At 33.5% G+C, this 25,117-nt stretch overlaps 1 protein-coding gene across 1 annotated transcript in view; it reads left to right on the forward strand.

Moving 5' to 3' along the window:
- Window positions 1-25,117, forward strand: part of LOC106109651 — a 104,630-nt gene that overhangs the window by 78,449 nt on the left and 1,064 nt on the right. The window contains exons 13-19 of the mRNA XM_013291236.1: window positions 1,564-1,635; window positions 5,344-5,455; window positions 19,903-20,010; window positions 23,146-23,342; window positions 23,608-23,774; window positions 24,393-24,561; window positions 25,064-25,114. Of these exons, the coding sequence (XP_013146690.1) occupies window positions 1,564-1,635; window positions 5,344-5,455; window positions 19,903-20,010; window positions 23,146-23,342; window positions 23,608-23,774; window positions 24,393-24,561; window positions 25,064-25,114 (876 nt within the window). The remainder of the gene's footprint in view (window positions 1-1,563; window positions 1,636-5,343; window positions 5,456-19,902; window positions 20,011-23,145; window positions 23,343-23,607; window positions 23,775-24,392; window positions 24,562-25,063; window positions 25,115-25,117) is intronic.

Raw genomic sequence — 25,117 nt, forward strand, 5'->3', positions numbered from 1 at the left:
GTTGTTTGCTTAGTTTATTTTCATTTTAAAGTAGAGATAATAAACAGTGAAATGCAAAACTTTGCGCAAGTTAAGACAACTGTAGTCGCATGTAGTTTACTTTTTAATTTACTCGTGTCTGCTATGAACGATATGCCTGGGTCCATTGCAATTTCCTATTCTCTTTGTTTTATTTTATTGAAAAATGTATTTCCATTTTCATATTGTGTTTTAAATTGGATACTCCTTTGGATAAATCATGAATGTTTGTAATGCAAATTGGGATGCTCTTAATTTATATATTCGTAGCCTTTGTATAAGAATATATCATTTATATCTTTAATATTCAAAGTTTCAAGTGCAAAGAACTAGGAATACAGCGTTATATTGTCACTGTTTTATTTCCTAACAATATATTTGTATATGTAATGCTGTTGCTTTTACGTTGAGTGAGGTCGGCTTATCGGTCGGAAGCGTTTCTTCTGTGCCGTTCGTAATTAGGTGAACTAACTGTGCTTTTTATCGGAGCCGCCTCGGGGCTCGAAAGGGCCCGATATTTTAATTTCCGAGTTTCACATAAATTTGTCACATTTATCTCTTCCTTGGTAGTATTTTAAGCTCTTTAGATTATTTTACATCGTATGTAATTTGTAATTTAAAATTATTTCAACAGGTGATTTTACTTTGTCGGTTTTATTGTACAGAAAACTTTACTTCGTAAGTGTTTCGAATATTTTTTGGAATTGCGTAAAGTTATTTTTTCATAGTAAAATATTAGAAAAAAAACTGGTTTATAAAAGTACAAGTTTAATTCTTATTGTCAAATTCCTGGAAGCCATAGACAAAAGAGTACTTGCTTCTTTATTATGAGTTCTAAAAATTTTATCAGTTAGTTGGTTGCGTTATTGTATTTTAGTTGTATAACAGGATCCAGTAAAGATAATGTATAATAGCGTATTAATGACCCACCGCAAGGATAACGATGTCTGTGACGTCACTTCGGCATTTGAATACAAACAGTCCGAGTTTAGTTATCGAGTGAACGCGTCCGGAATCGAACCGATGACAGTCACTGTCAGTTGCCTGACGACGGTCGCGCATCACATAACCTTTTCTATACAATAAATATTTTTATGTGAAATGATTATTGTTTAATGTTTTAAGTTACAAATGGAGTCGTGTCGTGTGTAAATGAAATTTGTTGTGGAAATATTTGACTGCCGAACTGGACATAGACCATTCAAAATGTTGTCCGTAAGATCGATGGAAGATAGGTTGTTCAACTTCAAGTCTCTGAAAGAGAAGTTTGAACAAACCAGGTAATTTACAGGAAATTGACAAGTTTAATTGATATTCAATGAACTGCACTGTTTTTAGTTAAAATTTATCTTTTAGTAGACACTGAATCTTTAAGTGAACTTTTAAAAGAAGTTATTTAAATTAGATTTATTATTGATTGTTTTAAACCGGAAAATACACCAAATTCAACCAAAAATATACTTTTCTGATTACTTGTTTTCAATATCTTTGTCTATGCAGCTTGTTGGAGCAAATTGTTGAATCTGTTTGTTTGTTTGTTTGCAGGGCGGCTGGCGGCGTGCAGAGAAGTGCTACGCATGCCGAGATGCCGCACCGGGGGGGCACCATCGCAGAAAGGTTGGTTATATTTTTGTTTATAAATAAAGATAGAATTCATATGTTACCTTATGATTGAATGTGGATTGTATTTGACTATGTCGCGGAAATTTGAAGAAATTATTACCAAAGCAACCTGTTATATTAGGTTTTGTAACAATATGGAATAAAATGCATTGGATATTTTTAGGTTATTAGGTGTTGCTTCCAACTTCGCCTGCCTGAAATTAAAAAAATTATAAAAAGCATAGCCTATATTAGTCACTGATAACGTAGCTTCTTGATGGTGAAAGAGTTTGAAATCGGTCCAGTAGTTATTTCAATACATTAATCCAAATCTTTCCTTTTTATAATACTAGTATAGATTACTTACTGTGGCCTTTGTTCAACATTTACACGAGCCGTGTGTGGTTTTATCCGCTTCTGATTATTGTAGCATTCTAGCTTTATATTATTACAAAAATTTATTGTTTATTTTTCCTTCTATTTGGTAATAAGCAAGGTAAATTGTATATAGTATTTATTATGGATTGTCTCTTTTTTGAAAGTACTGTTAAATTCTAATCGAAAATTGTTAGAAAAACCATATTTTTTAGTTGTGGTAAATATTATTGATGTAATTGAATTTGACAACAGTAACATTTTATATGTTAATTTATTATTCATACAAACATTATTTTGCATTTTGTTTTTTGGTATAATTCTAATATTCTTATTAATTACCTCGGCCCATATTACGTTTAGTTTATCAAGACGTTGCGGTTTATGTGGTGGCAGGTCGTAAACAAAACATTTGTGTTTGTACTAGAGCAAAGATGTCTGGATTGTGTGTATGTTAATGTACTTTTATATACTTTAAGCTTAGTACTTCAATAGTTTTAGATGGTGTTATAGAACATTGTCCCAATGCTTAATCTTACTATCTTACTAATATTAGAAATGCGAAAGTTTAGATGGATGGATGTTTGTTAGAGTGTGTAGCCTAATCTGCTAAACGGATCTCTATTAAATTTGGTATAGATGTTTGTTTGGTCTGGAAGAGCATAGGCTACACACTTTGTTTTTATTTTATTTCCACGCGTACGGAGTCGCAGGCGAAAGCTAGTAGTCTATACCTAAAAGTTGCCAAAGAGTATTGGTGTAAATCTAAACTAAGACCATAAATGAAACCTTTTTTTAAACATTTAAGTAGCTTTAATCGCAACTTACGTTTTTAATTCTCAATATCTATACCTGCTTTTAGAATTACAATTTCAGGACTTGATTCTAATCCCCTATTGTTTTGAAATAAATCTTTGTGTTCACTCAAACGCATTTATTAGACAAAAATAAACTTTTATTAGTAGGATAGGTAATAAAACTAAAAACGGTCAGCGAATATTAAAGAAACTGGTATTTTGTGTCGATATTTTTATAGCTTTCAATCGAAATCTACCGGGATTCAGCGGTTTCCGCTTTGAAATTCGTTAGTCACATTTACAAGGAACAATTACTAGCTTTAATATACTCGTGGTTTATGGTTTATTACACTGCCATTTTAACGTCAATCAGGATGTTTGTAACGTTTGCGAGTACGGTTTAAAATGTCGCCAAAGCGAAATATTACGCGTCCCGTAATTACAAGAACATATATTTTCTCTACAGAAAGAGAAATGTGTGTGGTTAAGCATGGTTGTTTCCACTAATGATGCTATGAAAGGAAGATAAGTATTTAGTTGTGTGTTTGTAAGATTAATACTGTGTACTAAGGTTGTAACGAGATGTAAGATCGATTGAAAAGTGTTATGCAATAAGGCAATTAATGATTGCAGTGCTCTTAAAATGTTATTGAATGTTATGGTAGATATAATTTGTTCGCACATGTCCGTCAGATCAATTTCCTACCATAAAATGTTCGTTCATACACATTTATATAAGGATAGCATCCTTATATGTTGTTAAATACATAATAACTGGCGATGTTAAACAGGAAAATATATGTAATATTAGTGTTTTAGTGTTGTTGGTATGTAATTAGTTTTAATCGGTGTTTCAATTAGGATAGCAGTGCATGCTTGAGAGCAGTGATAAAATAAAGCAGAAGGTCAATGACTTTGTGTTCTCTGGACGATTTTATATCGATATCTCCCAACACAAATCACTCAAGTACTTCAAATGAATCGTACACATCACTAATGTTATACAAAATAGGGATGTGCTGAATATCGATAATTCCACGGCTTCAGCATTACGAGTCTTTAGTTTTTCTCGGATTTTCTTTGTGTTAATTGGATAAAGTACTTTATAAATACCGGGAAGCTTTAACTTAAGACCCTTTTTATGTTGTCGTTTAAGATTAACAAAAATTCCCTCAATGCAGTTTTTATCTGGCTTTCGCAGTGTTGCGATAAATGTCATGAAGTCACATTTTTTAAACAGTTGGGAGCTCCACCGCCAAATGTGGAGAACCCGGACCGAATCAACTGTTTTTGCACACATTACTTTAATTATCTTTGTAAAAGCGATGTACGATAATAATTCGGATATTTCATTATAATTAACACTTCTTTTGTATTATGTTGATGTGCTTTTCGTCTGAATCTGAAGCTTCATATATTTTAAAAATATGTTATAATTCTTTTAACCGATTTTATCAATTCGTTCTTGATCTTTTGTACTTCTATTCACTTATGACTATTTCTTAATAATGGTGGCTGACTTTTCATCGATCGTTGTGTTTATTGTTAAAAGTAAAAGTGATAAATCATACTTCATACTAATATTATAAATGCGATAGATGGATGCATGGATGTTTGTTAGAGTTTGTAGCCTAAACGGCTGAACGGATTTCGACGAAATTTGGTGTAGATGTAGAAGATAATCTGGAAGAACACATGTGCTATTCACTTTTGTTTTTTTTAATACCACGCGGACGGAGTCGCGAGCGAAAGCTATTATGTAATAAAACGTTTTAACGCTAATTGTTATCATTTTAATTGCAGGTTGAAATACCATATTCCAATATTATTTTTGAGAATCGATTATTTTTTAATGAATATTAGCGGTAAATCACTACGCAGAGGGTGGCCTAAATTTTAAAACTAAATTTTCGTTTGGTGTTTATCGCTAATCAATTAGTTGTAATTAGTACAAATTGTACGTATCTAATGTGTTAAGTATTGTTCAAATATGACCTTTAATAATTACGTCGTCTTAAGTCTTATCAAAGAACATATGTTTGAACATATGGTATACGTAATTGTTTCATTGTTTAAAAAGTTAAACAAATATCGCTTAAACTAAGCGTAGTATTTCTTCATAAAGTTCTGTTTGGACTAAATAAAACATGGTTTATTTATTTGCATTCAATTGTCATATTTTTTAACTTATACATTACTTCAAACTTGATTATTACTTACAGTTTTACTAATAAACGCGGTATAAAGTTAAAGTTAGGAATAAACTGAGTATAAGCAAATATCAGTACTAATATTAGCTACTTATTATACTCAATTTATTTATAATGCTGTTAAATTTTAGCTATAAAAGAAAGAACGCGTTTGTATCGAAAATATTACATTATTGATTTTGGATGATCCTAATAACAAATAAAATGATTTTATGAAGGTTTTTATCGAATTTGTTTAGCCAAAGGGAAGTTTTGATATCTTATATTTTTCATCGATAACAAAGTTTATTTGTATGTTTTGTTGTCTTGTAGTTTAATATAGCACAATGTGTTACTTGCAGGCTGGCAGCGCTGCAGGCAGCGGGCGCGAACGATTGGCGTGCGCGCGTCTGCAGACTGAGCCCCGAGCGAGATGACTCCAAGGCCATCGAGCGCGCCAAAAACCGCATCAATGTAAGTATAACACAGTCCAATCTTTACGGACGCTCGGGTTTACAAAGTGCCACCATGTGAGTTATGCGCTTGCTGTTCACGAGCAGATATAAAGTTTGACTCTTATAATACACTTAGTTTATATGATTAGAAGATTCTTTATAACCATCAATAAAATAGATAAATCAAAAACACGTTACAAATAAATCGGCAAAAATTTTTGAAGAGTGACGGGAAAAAGTTTTTTTTTATTGGTCCAGTATTTGACGCGTTTTGTTTCACCACTTTATTACAAATATACATAACATAGTTACATTATTAAGTAGACATAACTTTGAAGGCTCTCCTCTGAAGGGTGCTTTATCAAAGCAATGAAGTTGAGTTTCGCGCATTTTTCAAACACGTCGTCACGAGAGTAGAGTGAGGGTTGCAATTGTCTGCTCTTGGCGTTCTGCCTAACTAGAAATTTATTATACCAAGCCAATTGATTGTTTGTAGCTCTGTGGCTGTATTTATAGTGATGACCAGAGTTGGGTCTACCCCTGATATATGAGGTTTGATATTGCGCGGGTCCAGTTCCATAATAATTTGCTTTATCCGACTAAACTCGTAAATGTTTCACGAGTTGATTTGTTGCTTGATATTGTTGTAATAATTTACTATCTGTGCAGCAAATGAAGCTGTCATTAGTTCAATTAACGTACTGCGTTGTTTTACTATGATTGGTTTATACTGTACAACTGAAGTTTTATGTATGAGGTAAAGTTTAATCCCTTAATTTTTTAAGGCTTTTAATATATACTAATGTTATAACGAGAAAAGATTTGTATTTTTGTATCTATTAAAATAACTCAAAAACTACTGAACCGATTCTAAAAATTCTCTTACTGTTAGGAAGGTAATTTATCTGTGAGTAACACAGGCTGTTTTTATTATATTTTTTTTAATTTCACGCGGACGATGTGAAGAACAGCTAGGATGTTATAATTTTGTTTATGAATCCGAGTCTGTAAAAGTAACAAGTAAGAAATTGAAGTGTCTGCCCCACTACTGGCTGCTAGAAGCTTAGATACATAGTTTAAGAATGACGTCATTGTCATAAGGTAACAAAATCCGATATTTTCGTCACAAATTTCACACGTTGGATTATCAGACAATTTACTAAATGTTTAGTTCTACTCTTTAGCTCATATTCTTTATGTTCTAATATGTATTATGCAAATTTACGAGCAAAACAAGTAAGTGACATTTCTATAGTAAAACGATAATTGTTATTTATTTGTTTACAACGTTAGTGCAAGTAATCCCCGCTATTGATTTGGCGGCGCTCCAACTGCAAATGTTATTAGGTTTGCCGTACCGCGCCACTCGCCGCCCGACGACGCACTTGAATTGTGTTTTATCAACAATCTGAAATATTCTCATTCATACAAACCTTTTTAGGTTTTCATTTCCCAGATGTTGTTAATTGCATAGATGTCATCTGATTGTCGTCGACAACGTTACTTCTTATTAAGATAAAAAAAATTCTACAGATAGGATAAAGCTCTTTTCTTACAATTCTTACTATCTAATTATGATTATTTTCTGTATTACATGTACAATATTGCCCGTTCTCTAAATTACCCAAAATTGCAAATATTATTATATTCTGACATTTATTGTGAAATTATTCCATCGCTACATAAAATAACCATTAAAAATAATGTCATTTTTTCAAAACTTTCATGTCAGAATGTCTTCGAGCGAAGTAAAAAGCTAGACGACGTCGAGTGGGGCAGTCTAGACTAGTGCTCTTACGTTTCTGTCGACCTTGCATCCTGCACGGCCGGGCCCGGGGGCACAGCTAGTTTGTACACAGTGTAGTGGTTTTAGATACTATAGATACGGCCGTAAAATACTGTAGAGTGAGGAATTTATGCACCTAAAGAATACAAGTATAGTTAAGTGTCCAAGATTAAGTAAATATTAGTTTACTTTATAACTTGACTAACTGTTCCCATGCGACTCCATCCGTATAAATTAAAAAAAAAAATTATTGTTTATATTTGTCAAATTATCAATAGCAAATGTCAAAATAACATGACATGATGTGAAACCATGGAAACCTTGCTTCCTTGATGTTGGCAACAGCTTATGGTCTCTTCCCCACATTAGGGTTTTTATCCATATATTTACCCCTAAGTTTAATAGCGTGAAAATATATGGCCTAAAGCGTGACGTAAGTGTAGGGCTTTTTATTAAAAAAGAGTTATTCGAACATATGCTGTAATTGCTGACATCTTAGGCAACAAAGAAGTGTGTGTTTACGCTTTATTATATTAGGATAAATAATGTATTATTATACTAAATGTTATAAATCTATCGTGAATGAAAGACATTGAAAGTTAGACACGAAATAAACTAATCAATAGATTACATAGTCAAGGACAAACCGACACACAAGGCACAGATATCTCCAAAAAAGTTCCCAGGCCGCAGTCAATGTTTTTGCCGCATGATATGCAAAATTTCTTCCATTCATTCATGTTGGCGTAATCTGTTTTAATTTTTAACACATAGATGTCGCTATTTACAATTTTTTTTCGTTATAGACGTGTTAGTTTATTGTGTATTCGCATGCTATTTAAAAATAAAGAAAGTGTTTTTTTTAGGCATTTCGGTAGTGGAAACTCACGGGAATACACTCGGATATACTTAACGTAGGCAATGAACCTCAATTTATAGATGATGTTTACCGAAAAAGTGCCTTTTATATTTTTTTTACTCCCTGTATTGTACGTTTGTTGTAAATAAAATTGTTTGAATTTCCATCAGTTTGCTTTTATAACGAGTACTTTCGTTTTCTATGCATATTTTCTCTTTGGTCTGTTAATTTTCACGCTGTACCTTTGAATATGATATTTACAAATATTATAATTTTAAATTTTAATGATCTGCATTTTCAGTTGCTTAAATTCTCTTTATTTAATAAGGGTTTTCTTTATTTCCTTATTAAAAACTGTTGCAGACATAATATGTCTTATTAAAACAATATAGTTATATTAAAAAAAAAACATTATCTTGTGATGATTTTTCGATATTTATTTTATGCTTCATTCCAACTGAGAGTTTTTTCATTATGTGTGGGATACTAAAAGAAAGCAATAAAACTGAAAGCCTTCCATAAACCGTCCTAAATCAACACGACTGACCCAATTGATCGGCCAAAATTGCCTTTTCCTGTGTCAGTTAAATTAAATACCCTATTGTATTTAACCTTCTCCGCCTTTTGATTTCGAATAGCAAAGTTGCCTTTGTAAATATTTAGTATGCGAGTCACTTAACAATCTTACGTTTTGCTTTAATATTAACTATTTATTTAGTTTATTGTATGAAATTTATTAAGAAATTCTATGTAACAAAATAAGATAACATTTGTCAGCGTAAAAGATAAAGTTCAAGTTATTTTTGGCCATATCAGTCCTGTTTTTATGGTTTCCCATAAATGTCAGTCAAGCGACCTTTACCCCTGGTCTACGTAATGGTAGATATATTTTTAGGATTCGGCTACCTTTTCTAAATTTTGGAGACCTTTTGTACGGTTTTCTGGAATAAAAATGTAATAATGTTTGTATGCAGTTCGAACTTATCACTTAACTTTTACACATTACTTTTAATGCCTAGTAGTAAATTAAACATAAGCCTTTATGGTCTTGTCATAAAGCATTAATAAAATATGCCATCTACATTAATCTTTGCGAATTAAGTGGTAGCGCCTTGTAATTCTTAAAGGCAATTAGTTAGTTATGCACTAATCTCGGTTGCTGCTAATATTTAATACATTCAATCTATAGAATAGAATGCTTTGTAATTCTGAAGATTTCACTGAGTATTGTACTTTATTATTATCGTGTTAAAATAAACCGTTACTTAGTTAAATATGTAATGTCTTACTTTTAAAGTTATACTGATCGACGTAGCAAAAAATAAAACAAACCTTTATTAGTTTATAGTGATATTTACAGAGCTTAAATTGAATTGTAAATAAACACCAAATTTTTTAATTAATTCACTCAAGCGTTCTTGTTTACAAATCGTTACCCTTGTACTACCATATCTCCATATATAGAGATCGTTGCACTTCCTGTCTGCGTGTCAAGGCGAGCGGCAGATGTTCTGCTTCCGCAAACTACAGTCAACATTTCTTTGTCACCCAAAAACGTTCCGAATTAAAATGCTACTTAACTACATCATGTGACCGATAAATTGTGAACTTCTGCATTTTATAATCGAACTAACTGTGAGCAAATTAGCTAATAATTAAGTTAATTCTGAACAGTTTGAGGATAATTGTTAGATATGAAATCGTCAAACTTTAAATGGAAATAGGTTTTTCGCAATAGATATTTTAACAATTTATTTATGACTAGTCTGTAATAATATTAAAGAGGAAAGATTTGTATTTTTGTATGTATTGAAAAGACTCAAAAATTGCTGGGCCGATTACAAAAATTCTTTCACCGTTAGAAAGCTACGTGATCACTAAGTAACTATATTTAGCAGGCTATATTTTTAAATTACACGTGAATGATGTCGCGTCTAGTTAGATTCCAAACTGATGAAATGCACAGTCGGTCAGTGACGTGACATAAATAGTGACGCATTTACCTTCTAGGCACGTAATGTAGGCTATAGTGTCCTCCTTGCCGTACAAGGCGTCATAGCGCAGTCCGCAGCCCTTACCATAATGGGCAGTATCGCAAAGAGGTCGCCAGTACCACTATCGATGTAATCTGACAGTATCGTGCATTTCCTATCCGTTGTCCAGTAGAGGTTGCCACTTTATCGAGATGTAACAATACGGATGCTATCTTTTACAGAAGCATCAAATACAAGTTGTACTTTTAAGTGTTTTAAAGTAAATAATTTATTTAAACTTTCCCATTTTGCAATATACAAGTAGATTAACACTTAGGTACTTATGTTTCCCTTTTTGGTAAGAATTTGTGACATGTCTAGTCCGTTTTAGAAGCTAACCGGATGTAAAATAGTGTCTAATTAAAAAGAAAAATCGTGAACACTTGACAAACATGCTCACGTGTACACCGCTATGGAAGTTTTGTCGTGTGATTTATGCTATAAAAAAAAACAATATGCTAGTTAAGTAATCTGTTAGATTCGAATAAACCAAGACAGTCAAGTAAGTCAGTCAAAATAAAGACAGTCAAGTAAGATAAGTATGGAAATGATTTCATAACACTCCTTGTACAGTATTTAAGCAAATTTATATTTCACTTGTAGCTGTTAGTTCAATCGTACCACAATATATTTCCAATGCACTGTTTTATAAATAAACTTACGCTCTTTCCTTAAACTTTTGTAAACAGGAAATTGCCTTATTAGATCAATAATATTGGCCCTGTATTGGCAAAAGGAAATAACGGAGATTTATTAAAATCATATGTATTAAAATTTACCTTTTATTTATTGCAACTTTATAAAATTTTGTATTGATTAATTGAAGCAAATGCCAACGTTCTATAAAGTGCCAATGGAAACCTACGCTAATGTTTTTATTCTATTTATAATCAGGGGTTTATCAAATTCTATGTTCGTGAAATAAAATTAGACATTTTTTTCTGCAAAATCATTTGTACTCTTTGAAAATGTACATTGCCAAATCAAATCAAATCATAAACAGGAATAACAGACTCTGATTGAGTAATCAAGGAGGAAAAGGTTAGCATGGTATAGGCATGTTATGAGGAGAGCTGAATCGCATGTAACAAGAAGGACGATAGTTACTAGTGTGGAGGTACACCGGTAAAGGTAGACCTATAAAGAGATGGATGGATTGCGTGAAAGGTGACACGATCAAGAAGGGAGTGATGACTGAGATGACGGATAATAGAGTGCTTCGGAGGACGAAACCGGTGCGCTGACCCTACGTAAGTAAGGTAAGGTAGGGGAGATGAACTGCCTCTGTTCAATGCACTTTAAACCTGTTCAGACTTGGTCGTGAAGCTATGCCTTAATATACGAACTACGTTGAAATATGTAGATACCATGTAGTGTGTAGTCTAAAATATGTGTATAAGGATAGTGTTCAAAAGAAATTGGCCACTGTTTTAATTTAATTTAAGTAAAGCAACTTACATTATTCGTTCCAAATAGCAATTTGTAATTGAAAATTATTTACTTAATTGTATTGTAATTTTTAACTTACGTGTATATTTAAATGTTAAAATAGGATTAATATATTATAAATAAAGATATAATATGTAAATAGCAATATTTTTTGGTTAATTTTAGGAGAAAGATTTACTTGGTAACTTTCATATGAAGTTTATCTTGAAATCAAAATTTCAAAATCACAGTACATTCTCATATTAATATATCATTTATAAAAACGGTTTAGAATATCTAAGGTAACGTTAGAAAGTTTCAGATTTTCATTCCGATATACGCAAGATAACGTACCGTAAGAATAAAAATTATAACTTAGATATGAATTTGTTTTTCGCTTTACGAATAAAATGTTGGATTTAGAAATTAAAAGACCTTTATGTTAAGCAACATTAAAGTAGTAATTATGCCTAGACAAGGCTCTAGATATGATCATCGGTGCTGCTAGTACGTAATAAAATTTCTATTGACGTAAATTTTCACTGCAAATGTTGTCATCTTCTTCTATAGTCCTTTGTGGGCCTCAGCTTCGTCCAAGCGTTGTCATCCCCCGCCCTATAATGTTGATTGTACGATCTACAGCCAAATCTTATCGATGGACGGATATCCAGGGTTGAAATCTAGAAACATCTATATTCGTCATCATGTCTAATATTTCTTAAAGAATGTGTCCAATAATATGTGGATTTTGGTATGACATTAGTGGTATTTTTGGTTTATGATGTTTCTGTTGTTTAACTTTGTGTTGGTATGCTGAATCACTATAAGGCGATGCAATTTAACGCCTACGTCATTTGTTTTGTTCCGAGTATTCTTGACCCGTTTGTTAGGGTAAAGCACGTTCTATTTAACATTCTTAGGCTAAATAATATCAGTGTCAAATTACTTTTATTGGTGTGATATTAAGCAAGCAATTCTATAAATATGTAGGTCTTAGAGCGCGCGCACACCTTTGACTATTTAGTCGCGCTTTGATTACTATGAGCTTAGAGGCGCACACACTACTTATTGTGTAACTAAACAGTTGAATTGGCTGCGAAACAATCCATAGTCGCAACAGTTGTGCGATAGTTTAGTCAAAGATATGATCGCTTAAAAAGATTGTTACATTCGTTCATTTATTACACCTTAGTTTTTTTATCGTATTCCGTACATCGTAACGTAGTTTGTTTTTCAAAATTTACCTTGAATACGTTTTATATAATTGTTGGGAACATATGGTCACCTATTGTAAACAAAGACAGTACGTTAAATGTGAACTACGACCTTTAAAACTATTTATAGGACAATAACAAGAGCTGTCCTGATGTCACATGTTGACTGTAAAGTTGTTAAGAGAGCTTTGTTTAATTTTAAACTTAATATCTGTATATCTTATTCGTAAAGTTTTTTTTTATTCTTAAAGTTGAAGTGCTTGCTCTAAAACTTATTGTTTTTCCTACCTTTTCGCGTTTTGCGTCTAATTATTTTGTTTCTAAACGTTTATCAACTAAGACTAGTCTAGAAAACCTTGGCATTGAGCCCACGCGACTGTTTACATCATTCCACACACGTCTTGTGATCGCGTCGCAAAATTAACAATCTTGTTATTTTAATTAATTCCACCAGACTAGTGTATATTTCCTACTCAAGAACATCAAAGCATGTTGAATCTTCTGTACTAGATATTATGACGTCAGAGTGTACAACTAATTATACATTTCGGCCTCCTCAGCGATAATTTAGATGGAAACATCTGGCTTCGATGTTTATTATATTTGCGTAATTATCATGTGTATTGTTAACTGCTGGATTTAGGGCCTGTGCTACCATTTTGTAAATTGTTTGATAACAATCCAACGTGTAAAATATGTTATGGAAATATCGGATTTTGTTACCTTATCCAGTGACATCATTTTTAAGCTATCTGAGCTTCTATTAGTCAGTGGTGGGATATGCCCTTAAAGTTTTGTTATTATACTTGGTGATTATTTATTACATTACCTATACCAATGTTATAAAGAGGAAAGATTTGTGTTTTCGTATGTATTGAAATAACTCAAAAACTACTGGACCGATTTCAAAAATTCTTTCATCATTAAAAACCTATGCTATCACTGTATAACTTAGGCTATATCTTTTACTATTTTTTTAATTCCACGTGGACGAAGTCGTAAGCAACAGCAAGTTCATAAATTGTATGTTGCAAATCTAATTGAATAAATTTTACGACCATTGTTTTGTTTTGTAATCGGCGGATGTCTGCTCTCCTATCATTGGAGGCGGACCTTCCGCTAGTAATGTAACTAAACAATGACTCGCTGAGATAGGGGGCCAACTCTACGGAAATATGTGTAGGAAAGTTACAGTATGCTTCCGAAGCTGAAATACCATCGTTATCCTTTTTATTTCTTTTAACAAAAACAGAGATGAACATATTCTTAATAACAGAGGTGTATTGACAATGAAAACCGTTTCGGAGGTGGATACTATGATCTTAATCTTTGTCATTTATGTAATCTACTAGCTTTCGCCAGCGACTCCGTCTGCTTGGCATTAAAAGACAGCAGAATTGAGTAGTCTATGTATCCTCCACATCTTTACCAAATTTCATCGAAATCCGTTCAGCCGTTTAGGCTACAAACTCCAACAAACATCCATCCATCTAAACATTCGTGTTTATAATATTAGTATGACTGTAATGTAATCAATTAGTTCAAGTATTTAGCAATTTGCATAATAAATGCAATTCAATTCTTATTTTGTATATGTTTTATATTTTAATTTTCGTACTTTTTAAAATGTTTGTAGATTACTTAATTTATGGAATGATAAGACCTTTGGCACTGATTTCTAATCCGGAATCCTTCAATTTTAAATACGAATACGGTAGATAATGATGTTCTAATCGTACATCTCCGGTTTCGTCAATTCATATGCGAAGACAGTACGATTTTCGTAATCGGGTTAATTATATAGAAATTGGTCTGTTTTGCAGTCAGTAACTTGTTCAATTAATTCCATAGTTATTTTAAAAAATGTATTGAGGTTTTATTGCAAATGCATACTGTTCATGATTTACTAATGTTAAAATTTCTATTAATTAAAGTCATCAATCAAAAGGTGCGATTTTGGCACATCTTTTTGATATATTTGCCGGTCAAGGGAGAGTTAAATTCCTATAGTTTTATGGCATGCACTAAATTACAAAGATTTCACATAGAGTTATTTCCGCTTTTATTATTAGCGTTGTTATTGTTATTTTTTCAGTAACTGTTAAGACTGTGTTATTTTTTTATGTTATCAGGATATTTGGTATTTCAGATCCGACCCTGTCCCTTTACTACCGGTAGCCGTAAATTTCTGTCAGTTTCTGACTTCACCGTTTTTACTCGTTCGAGGTCGATAGAATCGATTTTTTATTACTATATTTACTTATGTTTATTAATATTATGTTGCATTTCCTGTTCTTTGTTTCTTGTATTTTTTGGTTTAAAATGAAATTTTTATTTAACTTTTACAATGTCAACTCGTTGAAATCGATAAATATATAAATAAAATCCTTTATTATTTCACTTAAAATATATATACATTTCATGAGAGCCTTGGCTCCTGCACTAGGATCCCCTGTACTGTAGGAGCCATCAATACAGTCCAGGTTTCGAGCTGGTATACAATGGTCGTTGGTTCGATTATTTATTACAGTCATAAAACGTTACAGAGTTTAAGATAACGCATTCTAAATACCAAACAAAAGTATTACAAAATAACATTTTAATTAAAACAACATTTTACTATGCATGCTACTTAAAACAATTTGCCACAATTACAGCACGTATAACATTTAATAGATCTTATACAATGTACTGTAAGTTAATACGCGCGTCCTTTTATTTGTTGAAAAAAAGCTGCGCGCACGCACGTCAGTGACCCACCGCGGTCAGACGCTCAGGCACCATCAGTGTTTTGGCGGCTGTAGTTGTGCGCGCGCGTTCCGCCACTAATCGTTTACTTATTCGATTTAATTAAAAAAACTTTCCCCAACATCCGAATCTGTAAAGCGCGAAAATCGATGTGCGTAATCGTTAAATCGATACAGTGTGTTTTCCCATTCGTTTGTAATTGTGCTAACTTTTAACTCGACTCTACTCGTTATTGTTTCAAATGTAGAGTAGTTTTGGTTTTGCCGCATTTTGTTTTTCATTCCGTTATATTAGAGAGTACATTGCTATCGTACCATATCGCGGATTTATCTCACTATCTCCATGACCTTGTATTTTATTTCACATACGGAATTTCCAACCTTACTCTTTCGTAATTTAGGTTTAAATTTGGCACACGTGTACAATTTGTTTAATTAGTAATGCAATTAAATTTGTGCTACAACTTTCACTCTATACAGTACACCATTTCTATGTGGGTTTATAGTTTTGGTTGTATGTTGTCATATATTACTGATTGTCTCATTATTTTTTTAATTTACAGGCGTATTTAGGTTAGAGTGAATCCTTAAAATGGCTTCCATATTTTCACTTTCATTTACTCTTGCCTTATAGTTTTCGATGTAAGGACAATAGATGTTTAAATTTTTATGTTTTGTGCAAAATTTTCAGTATTTTATATACCGTTTGACTTTAAGTGTAAGATTATGCATTATGAACAGTATTATTGTTTGAAACAATAAAATCAATTGTATCTGATGTGTATTCTTAATATAATACGACATGCGAGATGGAAATAAAGTATAATGCATAGATAACGTTTATAACGTCTATTAAAATTATTAGCGTTATAAAGAGTACTGTTGTTCATCAGTCACGCAATTCTTCCTGTGGTTATTTATTTGTTTGCGCAAGGGATATCATGTAATGTTTTATTATTGCCATTTCAAAGCGGTTTTCTATTACCTTAGTCATCTTTATGTATATGCGCGAGTGATGTAACTAGGCCCTTCTGCTTCATTAACTCCGAAACAAGTTGTCACAATTGATAAGCGGTACATTGCTTTATAATTACTTCTTGCATTAGACTGATTTTTGTCGATTTCATTGTAGCTATTAAACAATACTATGATACATGAAATGTGACAACTGAAAAATTGGTCATATACTTTTGACTTGTTTTAACAAGCTTTACTGAAATTTAGTCCACATTCAGCTTTTAGGTTGTAATTTTTTTTTTTCGGCAATGCAATCAATTTGTTTGTTATTTCGATTCAGAAAAGGATCTATGAGCTTGATCAATTTACACAAGTGGCAATGTTTTCTCTAGGCAAGGTCATGGCGTGTTGCCTCGCCGGTGTCGGCGCACCTACAATGTTTACATAGCTCGGCTCTCGCGGTGCGTCATGTCCCAGCCAGTCGATAGTGTTTGCCGACGCTCTTAGACCTGCGCCTGAGTCAGTCCGCCGAGATGATAACTACCGCGCGGTCAGTCGGTCCGCGTCCGTCGATCTGACCTCATAGCGCTTTGTCTCGCTTTACCCCTCCACCTTTGAATTCCCATTGTAAGTACAGAACTCGTCAAACCTGTGTCCAACTACTTGTACGTGTTCCCACTAGTACGCGCAATGTGATCGGAACAATAACAATGTGTGTTGTTTATTAGTGCGAAAATATTGTTCAGTGTAAATGAAACGCAACAGCTTCAAGGATCTCAGTGTAAAGTGATCTTATTCCAGTCAGTGATGATTGGACTCGATTACAAAATGATTTATGAAATTATAATCGGTGTTGGATTGGTGTTATTCCTCCTCTGGAAATATTTGCCGAAGCGTAAGATTCAACAAGATCTTATAGATGCGGGAATAAATGAAAAGCAATGTTTAACTATTGACGAACATGAGCAAAGAGCAGATGAAGTAACTTTTATACCAAATGAAATATCAAAAAGTTTTGACGATATCACACATGATGTTGTCTTAGTCGAAGAGATTTTGCCCCAAACCCCAATAGTAAATTTAGCCAAATCCGAAGAACTCGACGATAAAAGTTTTCAAAATAATAAATTTCACAAACGAGTTAGTCCGCCGAAGGAACGACTAGCAGAGTTCTTGGAAAAAACTATCCTAAACGACGATAAGTTACAATCGATTATCCAAAACTTATCCTTGGATAAAACTGAATTTGAAACGGAAAAAATATTGCCTTTAAACTCTATAAGAGATGACAATTCAAATAAAAAAATTAACGGTTTTCACAATACTGAAGTAAAACCAGCTACTAATGGCTTTACTGTAAATTCTGTGAAAGATATAGACAGAAATAAAGATATTGATTTAACATTAAATAATAACAATAATGTAGAAAATAAGCCTTATTTAAGACGACTCCAAACACAACCTGCGGGACTTAATTTTGGTTCTGTTATTGGAGAGTTAAGAAGTAAAACGAGATGTACGAATGGAGCTCTTAAACCTGTATTCAAGAAATTTGGAGCTGACTCAGTGGATAATGCACAGGTTAGGTTATAATATTACCGTTCAAATTAACTACGTCTTCAAAATCATAATTTTTAAATTACCATCTTATTTCGTACTACAATTTGTCCTGATATTTAGTTATTGCTTGCTAGTATATATTCATGGAATTTACATAACATACGTATACGGCAATTTGAGGTTTAAATTGGCTTACGTACATTTAGTTAATTAAAACGTGTACGTCATAGATATTGTATGATGCCTACAAAAATTGACCGTACTTTCCTGTTACCTTAACATTTGCTACTAGTACAAAGTCATAATAATCTTAATTTGTCTATCTATGTATTTATTGAACTGAATCATGTTATTCGATATTCTATTGCATTGTCATGACATATACAAGCTAAGATATTATAAAAGATCAGAGATGGCAAGGGCGGAAGCTGTCTATATTGAAATGCTAGTATAAAATGATACAGAAACAAAACACTGTTCATTGTTAGGTCTGTTGTTAGTAAACCGATGATCTAATATCGATAAGATGCAGTTACGTCAAAATGAATTGTCACCTTTGAAACGTGGTCATAGGTGACAGGACATTATAATACCATGAAATCATAATTCTCCATTAATATGACAAATGTATCATAATTGCTTTCCATTTTGATAAAAAAAAAATTCACTGTTTAGTCTTTGTCTCTGTCATTGACCTTCTTGGTATTTTCTGTAGTCTTGCCTGTGTATATGGAATTGCGTTTAAATTTTTACTTTCACAAATAAATTAGTAACCATGAAGACATGCTATACGCTGACAATATATTAATATCAACAGAATAAAGGGGTAACTCCGTTCCGATGACATGAATGACCCATGTCTGCACCTGAACAAACATCTTTCACACAACTCAATGGGTATTTTGAAAACATTTTTGCAATGAAATCGTATATAAAAACACGTCGTCCAATAAGTAAAATAAATATTTTTGATATTTATTTCATTGTTATGAATACAGTTACACAATGCCGTAGTTATGATTTTAGTTTACTTTTTGTGTCTTATGAGAGCCGAAAGTTGTTATGTTCTCATTACAGTCAAGACATTGTACTAGGGTTTCAGTAGTGGTAACCCATAGTAAAATTTTCAAGACTTTTGTCTGGTTACTGCTTGTTAATTGGTACATTATACTGATATGCCAAAAATCACTGAACCACGCGTTATGCATGATCAATCAACTAAGAAGGACAAAGATTATGAGCAGCGAGGTCTTATTTCAACCTGTATTGTGTACGAGGTTGCCAAATGTTGCTAATACAAAATGCAATGGGTCACCTGCTATTACAGTCGATCAGATATTATAAAAGATGGATGGTATTACAATAAACTGAAGTTGTCACCAGATGACATCAGCTGCATAGAATTTAATTGCGACATATACTGATTTAATTTAAACTATCAAAGCAAATTCTTGGGAAATACAAGCTCTTAAGTTCATTAACAATGAATATGGATTAAGGCATACGCGGAATAAATTTAACGTAAGAAACGCTTTGCTAAGATCATGACATAAACGGACCAGTTAAAGAGCACTAAATATGTTGACCTATAATTTATTGAAATTAAGATGTTGTATACCACTCTTGGGACTTTTCCGATGAAAGAATTAATCAGAAAGTACCAAAACAGATCTTTGGCCGTTAGCCATGGAATTTTAGACGTAATTTAGATTTCTACATTATATCGCTAAAATAAACTCAACTAAATATTTCGCATGTTGACATTTTTAGTGCCACTCTTATAAAAACTTTGCTCAACTAAATACTAGAAGTATCTATAATCTATTACTTTTTCTGTTATGATAGAGGAACTGTATTTAATTTTGTATATTTATTGTTACAGGAAACTCTAAATTCAGTGGATGACAAAAAGAAGGTGCATATAGACGAAAATGAATTGGGCCCCAACATCTTAGCAGATAGAAGGAATAAATTAGAAACCGCTGCACAAGTAAGTCAACATTTCCAACATCCACACCAACTAATTTCTCACCAAGACTGTCACTTAGTGTAGATGTAGTGGATGAAATAAACAAACTACTTAGTGACTGTAACAATGTTCTATGTTATGCAATAATATGCAAGGATTTGCTAAAACAAATGACTATCTGATCCACGAAACAGTATACATAAAGAAACAATAAAAGTGTAAACACACATAAAGCTTTCAGAAATCTTCACAGCCACCAGTTTAGTTTTTTTAGTCATTAACATGCAAAGTGTTTTTACCAGAATTTTTGTCACACGAAAAACTAAGTAGACTCATTTACAGCTGGGTGAATGTCCGTTATTATCTTTGTCGTATGAATCAAAAGCTAATTCACCTGACGCTGTTATAGACGCCTACGTTATTACTGACGTTTTAAGATGATGACTTTCTTTCAAGATAATATATTTTTTACCACATTGCCATTTAGATCTTTACGTATTGCATTGTTGATCGCACTGCAATTTGTTTTAAAGCTGAACTCTTTTGCAAATGAACTGTGAACGATGAATTTCATATGAATAAGACATTCCTTCATTCGGTGTCGATGAACTAATAACGCCCTTTCGACGAAGAGTAACCACATACGGCCGATAATAAAGTATTCATTTTTATCTTTCACATTTCTCTTCAAGCGTTCATCGCCTTTTTGAATTCTTTGTGTGTTACGATAAAAAACTTAGGGCCTGTCCCGCCACTGGCTGATAGATGTTCAGATAGCTTAAAAATCCGTCATTTCCATCACATATTTAACACGTTCTATTGTTATCAGACAATATACAATTTGGTGGGACAGGCCCTTAGTGTTTCAAAGACATTTTAGCTTAAACATACGTCTACCCTTTGACACCGTGACTAGCCCTGGCACGGTGACTGACAAATCTTGGTTATAATAGGTTCAAAATATACTTCTATACAATGCAGTGACAAAATATTTAGCAAAAGGAAGTATTCTTGTTCAGATGCGCTATCTCAACAGATAGCGACATCAAGAGCACTCTAACATTGTTATGATTGATTGTTAGTATACAAACATATTCCTTATACTATCTTATCATGTTTGTTACTGTAAATGAGATCAAGTCAGCAGAAACTTCCTAACAGTAAATATATTTAATAACAGAAGACGATCGACTGTGTAATTGTTTTAAATACAAACGAATCAGTGATTCTCAAAGTATTCGAGGTAGATCCCCTGGGGACCAAGATGGTGGTGGAAAATGATGTGGAGGATTTACAAATTTAAATGTACAAAAGTTTGACAGTCGATACATGTTGGTTATATTAAATCCTAGATTATACGGAACAGATAAAGAATGTACATTATTGTGTATTCATATGGCAATGTGAGTTCTACGTATGTTGTCAAGTTATTTTTCGCAATGCTCGCGGTCTCTGGTTGTGGTCATTTGACACTATTTGCATACAAAGACCACTGAGTCAAGATAATACAGCAAAGTTTAAAAAGTATGTGTTTTTAAATACCTTATTGTTTAATAGAATTTTGAAATTTTAGAGAGTACATTTTTATTACTCCCCTGAAATTAAATCTTCATTGATCGAGGTCTGAATAACTTTATTAGAGTTAACAAATTGTGGTTGAATAGACTCTTTTGTCTACTTTCTTGTTATTTAAGTTATAATAAGGCATCGTGTTCAATGTTCATAAAGCTTTGCCTTTGCTGAATACTTGGTCTGGTCTAGTCATGAGTAACGCAAGACCATAAAAGCAATATAGCTAAAGCAACTGCGACAGCAATATTGAAATGCTTACCGTTGGAATGTCACTTAAATCAATGCTCGACCTTTTAGCGGGTTCTCCTTTCCAATACTGAATATCGTACAAAGTAAAAATATTCCTTATTCATTCGTATTAAGATTCACTTTATGATGTCCTGTAGTTCTAAAGGCAATATCAAATATCAGGGTTTTTTATTATTTTAATGCTAATTGGTCAACCTTCTTCTGTTTCCGTGTAAACTGCAACGGACGCAACTGTTTGTATGAGTAATTTGAATCTAATGAGTCATTGACCGCGATGTGTAATTCAAATTGAAATGATTATTGTGATTTAGTTTTGTCTGTATTTTCTTATATTCTCGATGATTTGTTATGATAATGTAAAACAAAAGACCGGATGATGAGGTGTCCTGTTACATGATGACGATCGTGAAAGGTTTCTTATAGTTTTCAAACAATTACGACCTAGGGTCTAACAAGAGCGATCTACCGCCTTTTTTAAGAACGGCAAAGCTTCAGCAGTTTCTTTGGTATTGCAAATGTGTATATATCTAACTGGTCTGATGCAAATAAAACGTTAAGAGCGATGTACAGTGCATAGCAGAAAGATTAATTTGTTTTGCTTGTGTTATGACTATGTAGAATACATTTGTACACTTCCCGTAAAAAGTTTATCTCGAAATTTTATTAACATGAATCTTGCTGATGATAAATGCAGTATATTTATGACAACTCGACAAAGTGTTATTCTGCGGTATTTTTTAAATAGGCCACGATGTCAAGATTGAGGTCAGGTTCAAATGTCATGACTTTTACAATGTAGCGGGAGATTACAGTGCTGCTTTTATCCGACCTATAAAAGCGGGGAAATGATTTCCACGTGTGCGTTTATATCTATCTTTCTTCTTCTTAAAAGGATAAAAATAATTTTAAAAAATATGTTTTTGCCCTTTGACATATGGCAACGATTGCCAGGTTCTTATATTTTTCTTTACAAAAAAAACTTTTTTTTTAATAGTCACAAACGTGATCTGGTTTAACGAGATACGAAGTAGAGTAATAATGAACGTATTAGACTGACAATGGTTCATTAAAAATGCTAAATATGGCGAACGATGACAAGGAAGGCTTCTGCGGGAGATAATCTTTTAATACGTTTCCTTGTCACTCGTTTAGGTAGACGCTATTAGTCACAACTGCGCGCTCTTTTGTTTTTATTTTGAGACCATGTCCTTAAAAGGAACAGGTTCATGGCCAGTGTCTTCTTTGTGTAGAATAAAAATATTATTTATCTTAGATCTTATGGTTCTCCAGTATTTATACAGTCAATCTATATGTAGTTTTTTTTCTATGTATCAGGGCTGGCGTAAACGCGTGCCGCAGAGCGATGCATCGCTGTTCACGGTGGCTGGTCGGCTGGAGCGGGACAAGGTGGCAACACCGCCCGCCGCGCCCCCCGTACCCTCTGCGCCGGTGCTTTCACCCGGCACACCCACTACACCAGGCACACCCGTCACACCCGCCACACCAGGCGTCCCGGCGCCGAATAAGTTTAGGTCAGGAGTTATTGATATATTCAGCTCACTATACGTCCCCACCGAGGTGGCGAGGCGAAGTGCGGCTATGACTTCAAACATATCTTTGAATGTATTCAGTTATATGCAGGTTGCATCACGATATTTTCCTTCAGAATTCGAACCCAAAACCTGTGGATTACAAGTCAATTGCTTAAAGCCCTGAGCCACCGACGCTGTTTTTATGAATGTTTTTAATTTATTCATGTTCGATTTTATTGTTCTTAAAATAAACCTTTGCCATCAGATCTCGCAAAGCGGTCGCGTCTCCGACGAACGGGTTCGCTAGTGGTCCGCTGCGGTCGGCGTCGTGTGCGGTGGTCCCCGCAGCCGCGGACGCTCCGCCGCCGAGAGACCGCGAGCCCTTCAAGCGCAGCCACTCCGTCAGCGAAAGCATAAGCAGGCTGGATGAGAGTAAGTGTTCACTACTCTTATGGTAAAACTATCTGTTCTCGTGCGGCTTTTTCCACATGAAATTATAAAAACTTTATTTTATTGTTTACATTTGTCAAATTCTCTATTACAAATGTCAATATTCATATGCACAAATAACAACGAAGGCCTTTGACATTGGACACCAATTACCGATACCATGGCAACCTTGCTTCCTTGATGCTGTCAGCTTGTTGGTTTGGTTCCTTTTCCACATAGGGGTTATTTTCGAATTACTCACTCCCTAAGTTTAATAGAGTGAAAATTTATAGCTTACTGCGTGTCATAAGTGTAGGGCTTAGTCTAAAGAAATAATTATTGAAAAACATTCTGTGTTCGCTGACATCCTATTTAATAATAGTGTGTGTTTACACTTTATTATATTAGTATAGATTACATTCCAAACAGAAACTTCGTTTTTTATGTCACTTTATTGTTTTAAGCTTCTCTATTGACTGTGCAAAACTCATTTACTAACATGCTTACTCAAGTATACACTAAGCATTTTATTTCGCAAGTTAGAAACGTATCCAATCTTGTATCTGACTTTAGCACTGGATTTTTTTTTCTCCAGTCTTTGAGGTTAATGTAAACTTGCAGGTGATGAGTCTCCCGGTGCGGAGAAGTCTGGTAGCGCGGTGCGTATACCGAAGGCTGATGATGAGAGCTTCCAGGCGTTCTTCGCGCCGCTGCAGCAGAGCGCTGCGCCCACTGATGCTGCAGATCTTGATCTAGACCTGGATGCTATTGATAGCGCTTCCAGGCAACTGTGAGTACTCTTATAATGTTTTTTGTTCTTGTATCAATATTTGGTAATGATTAGTAATAAATGTACGGAAATATGTTTTTTTTTTGGATTTAATTCGTGTTCGCATTAATGGATAAAAAGCTGTTCAAAGATTATCTGTACAGATATATATTTATAGTATTTTGCTGTGAGTGTCAGAGGATGTAAAAATAGTTGTTAATGTCAAAATTGGTTAAAAGCGGTTTTTGAAAAAATGAAATGATTTTTTTTGTAAATAAACTAATTTATATAGATTTTTTCAAGCAAAATACACCCTTGGATTTTTATTACACTTTTCTTAGATGTAGACAATAACTAGTGAATGAACAGCACCAAGCATACAAAGCTAAGTGTGGACCCTATTCGGTCAGCATTGCAATGCACATTAAATTTTTTTTTTAACTATTGTCATGCTTTTTTTCTGATTGTGCTGTAGTGTTTTTTATGTTTTTATTTGAATTAATGTTTTATTATGTGTTGGCAGTCTGTCGAGCGAGTGCGCGCGGCGTGCGAAGCGCGAGCGGCGGCGCACGGCGTC

Source organism: Papilio polytes, unplaced genomic scaffold (genome assembly GCF_000836215.1).
Source record: "Papilio polytes unplaced genomic scaffold, Ppol_1.0 DF821067.1, whole genome shotgun sequence".
Lineage (NCBI taxonomy): Eukaryota > Metazoa > Arthropoda > Insecta > Lepidoptera > Papilionidae > Papilio > Papilio polytes.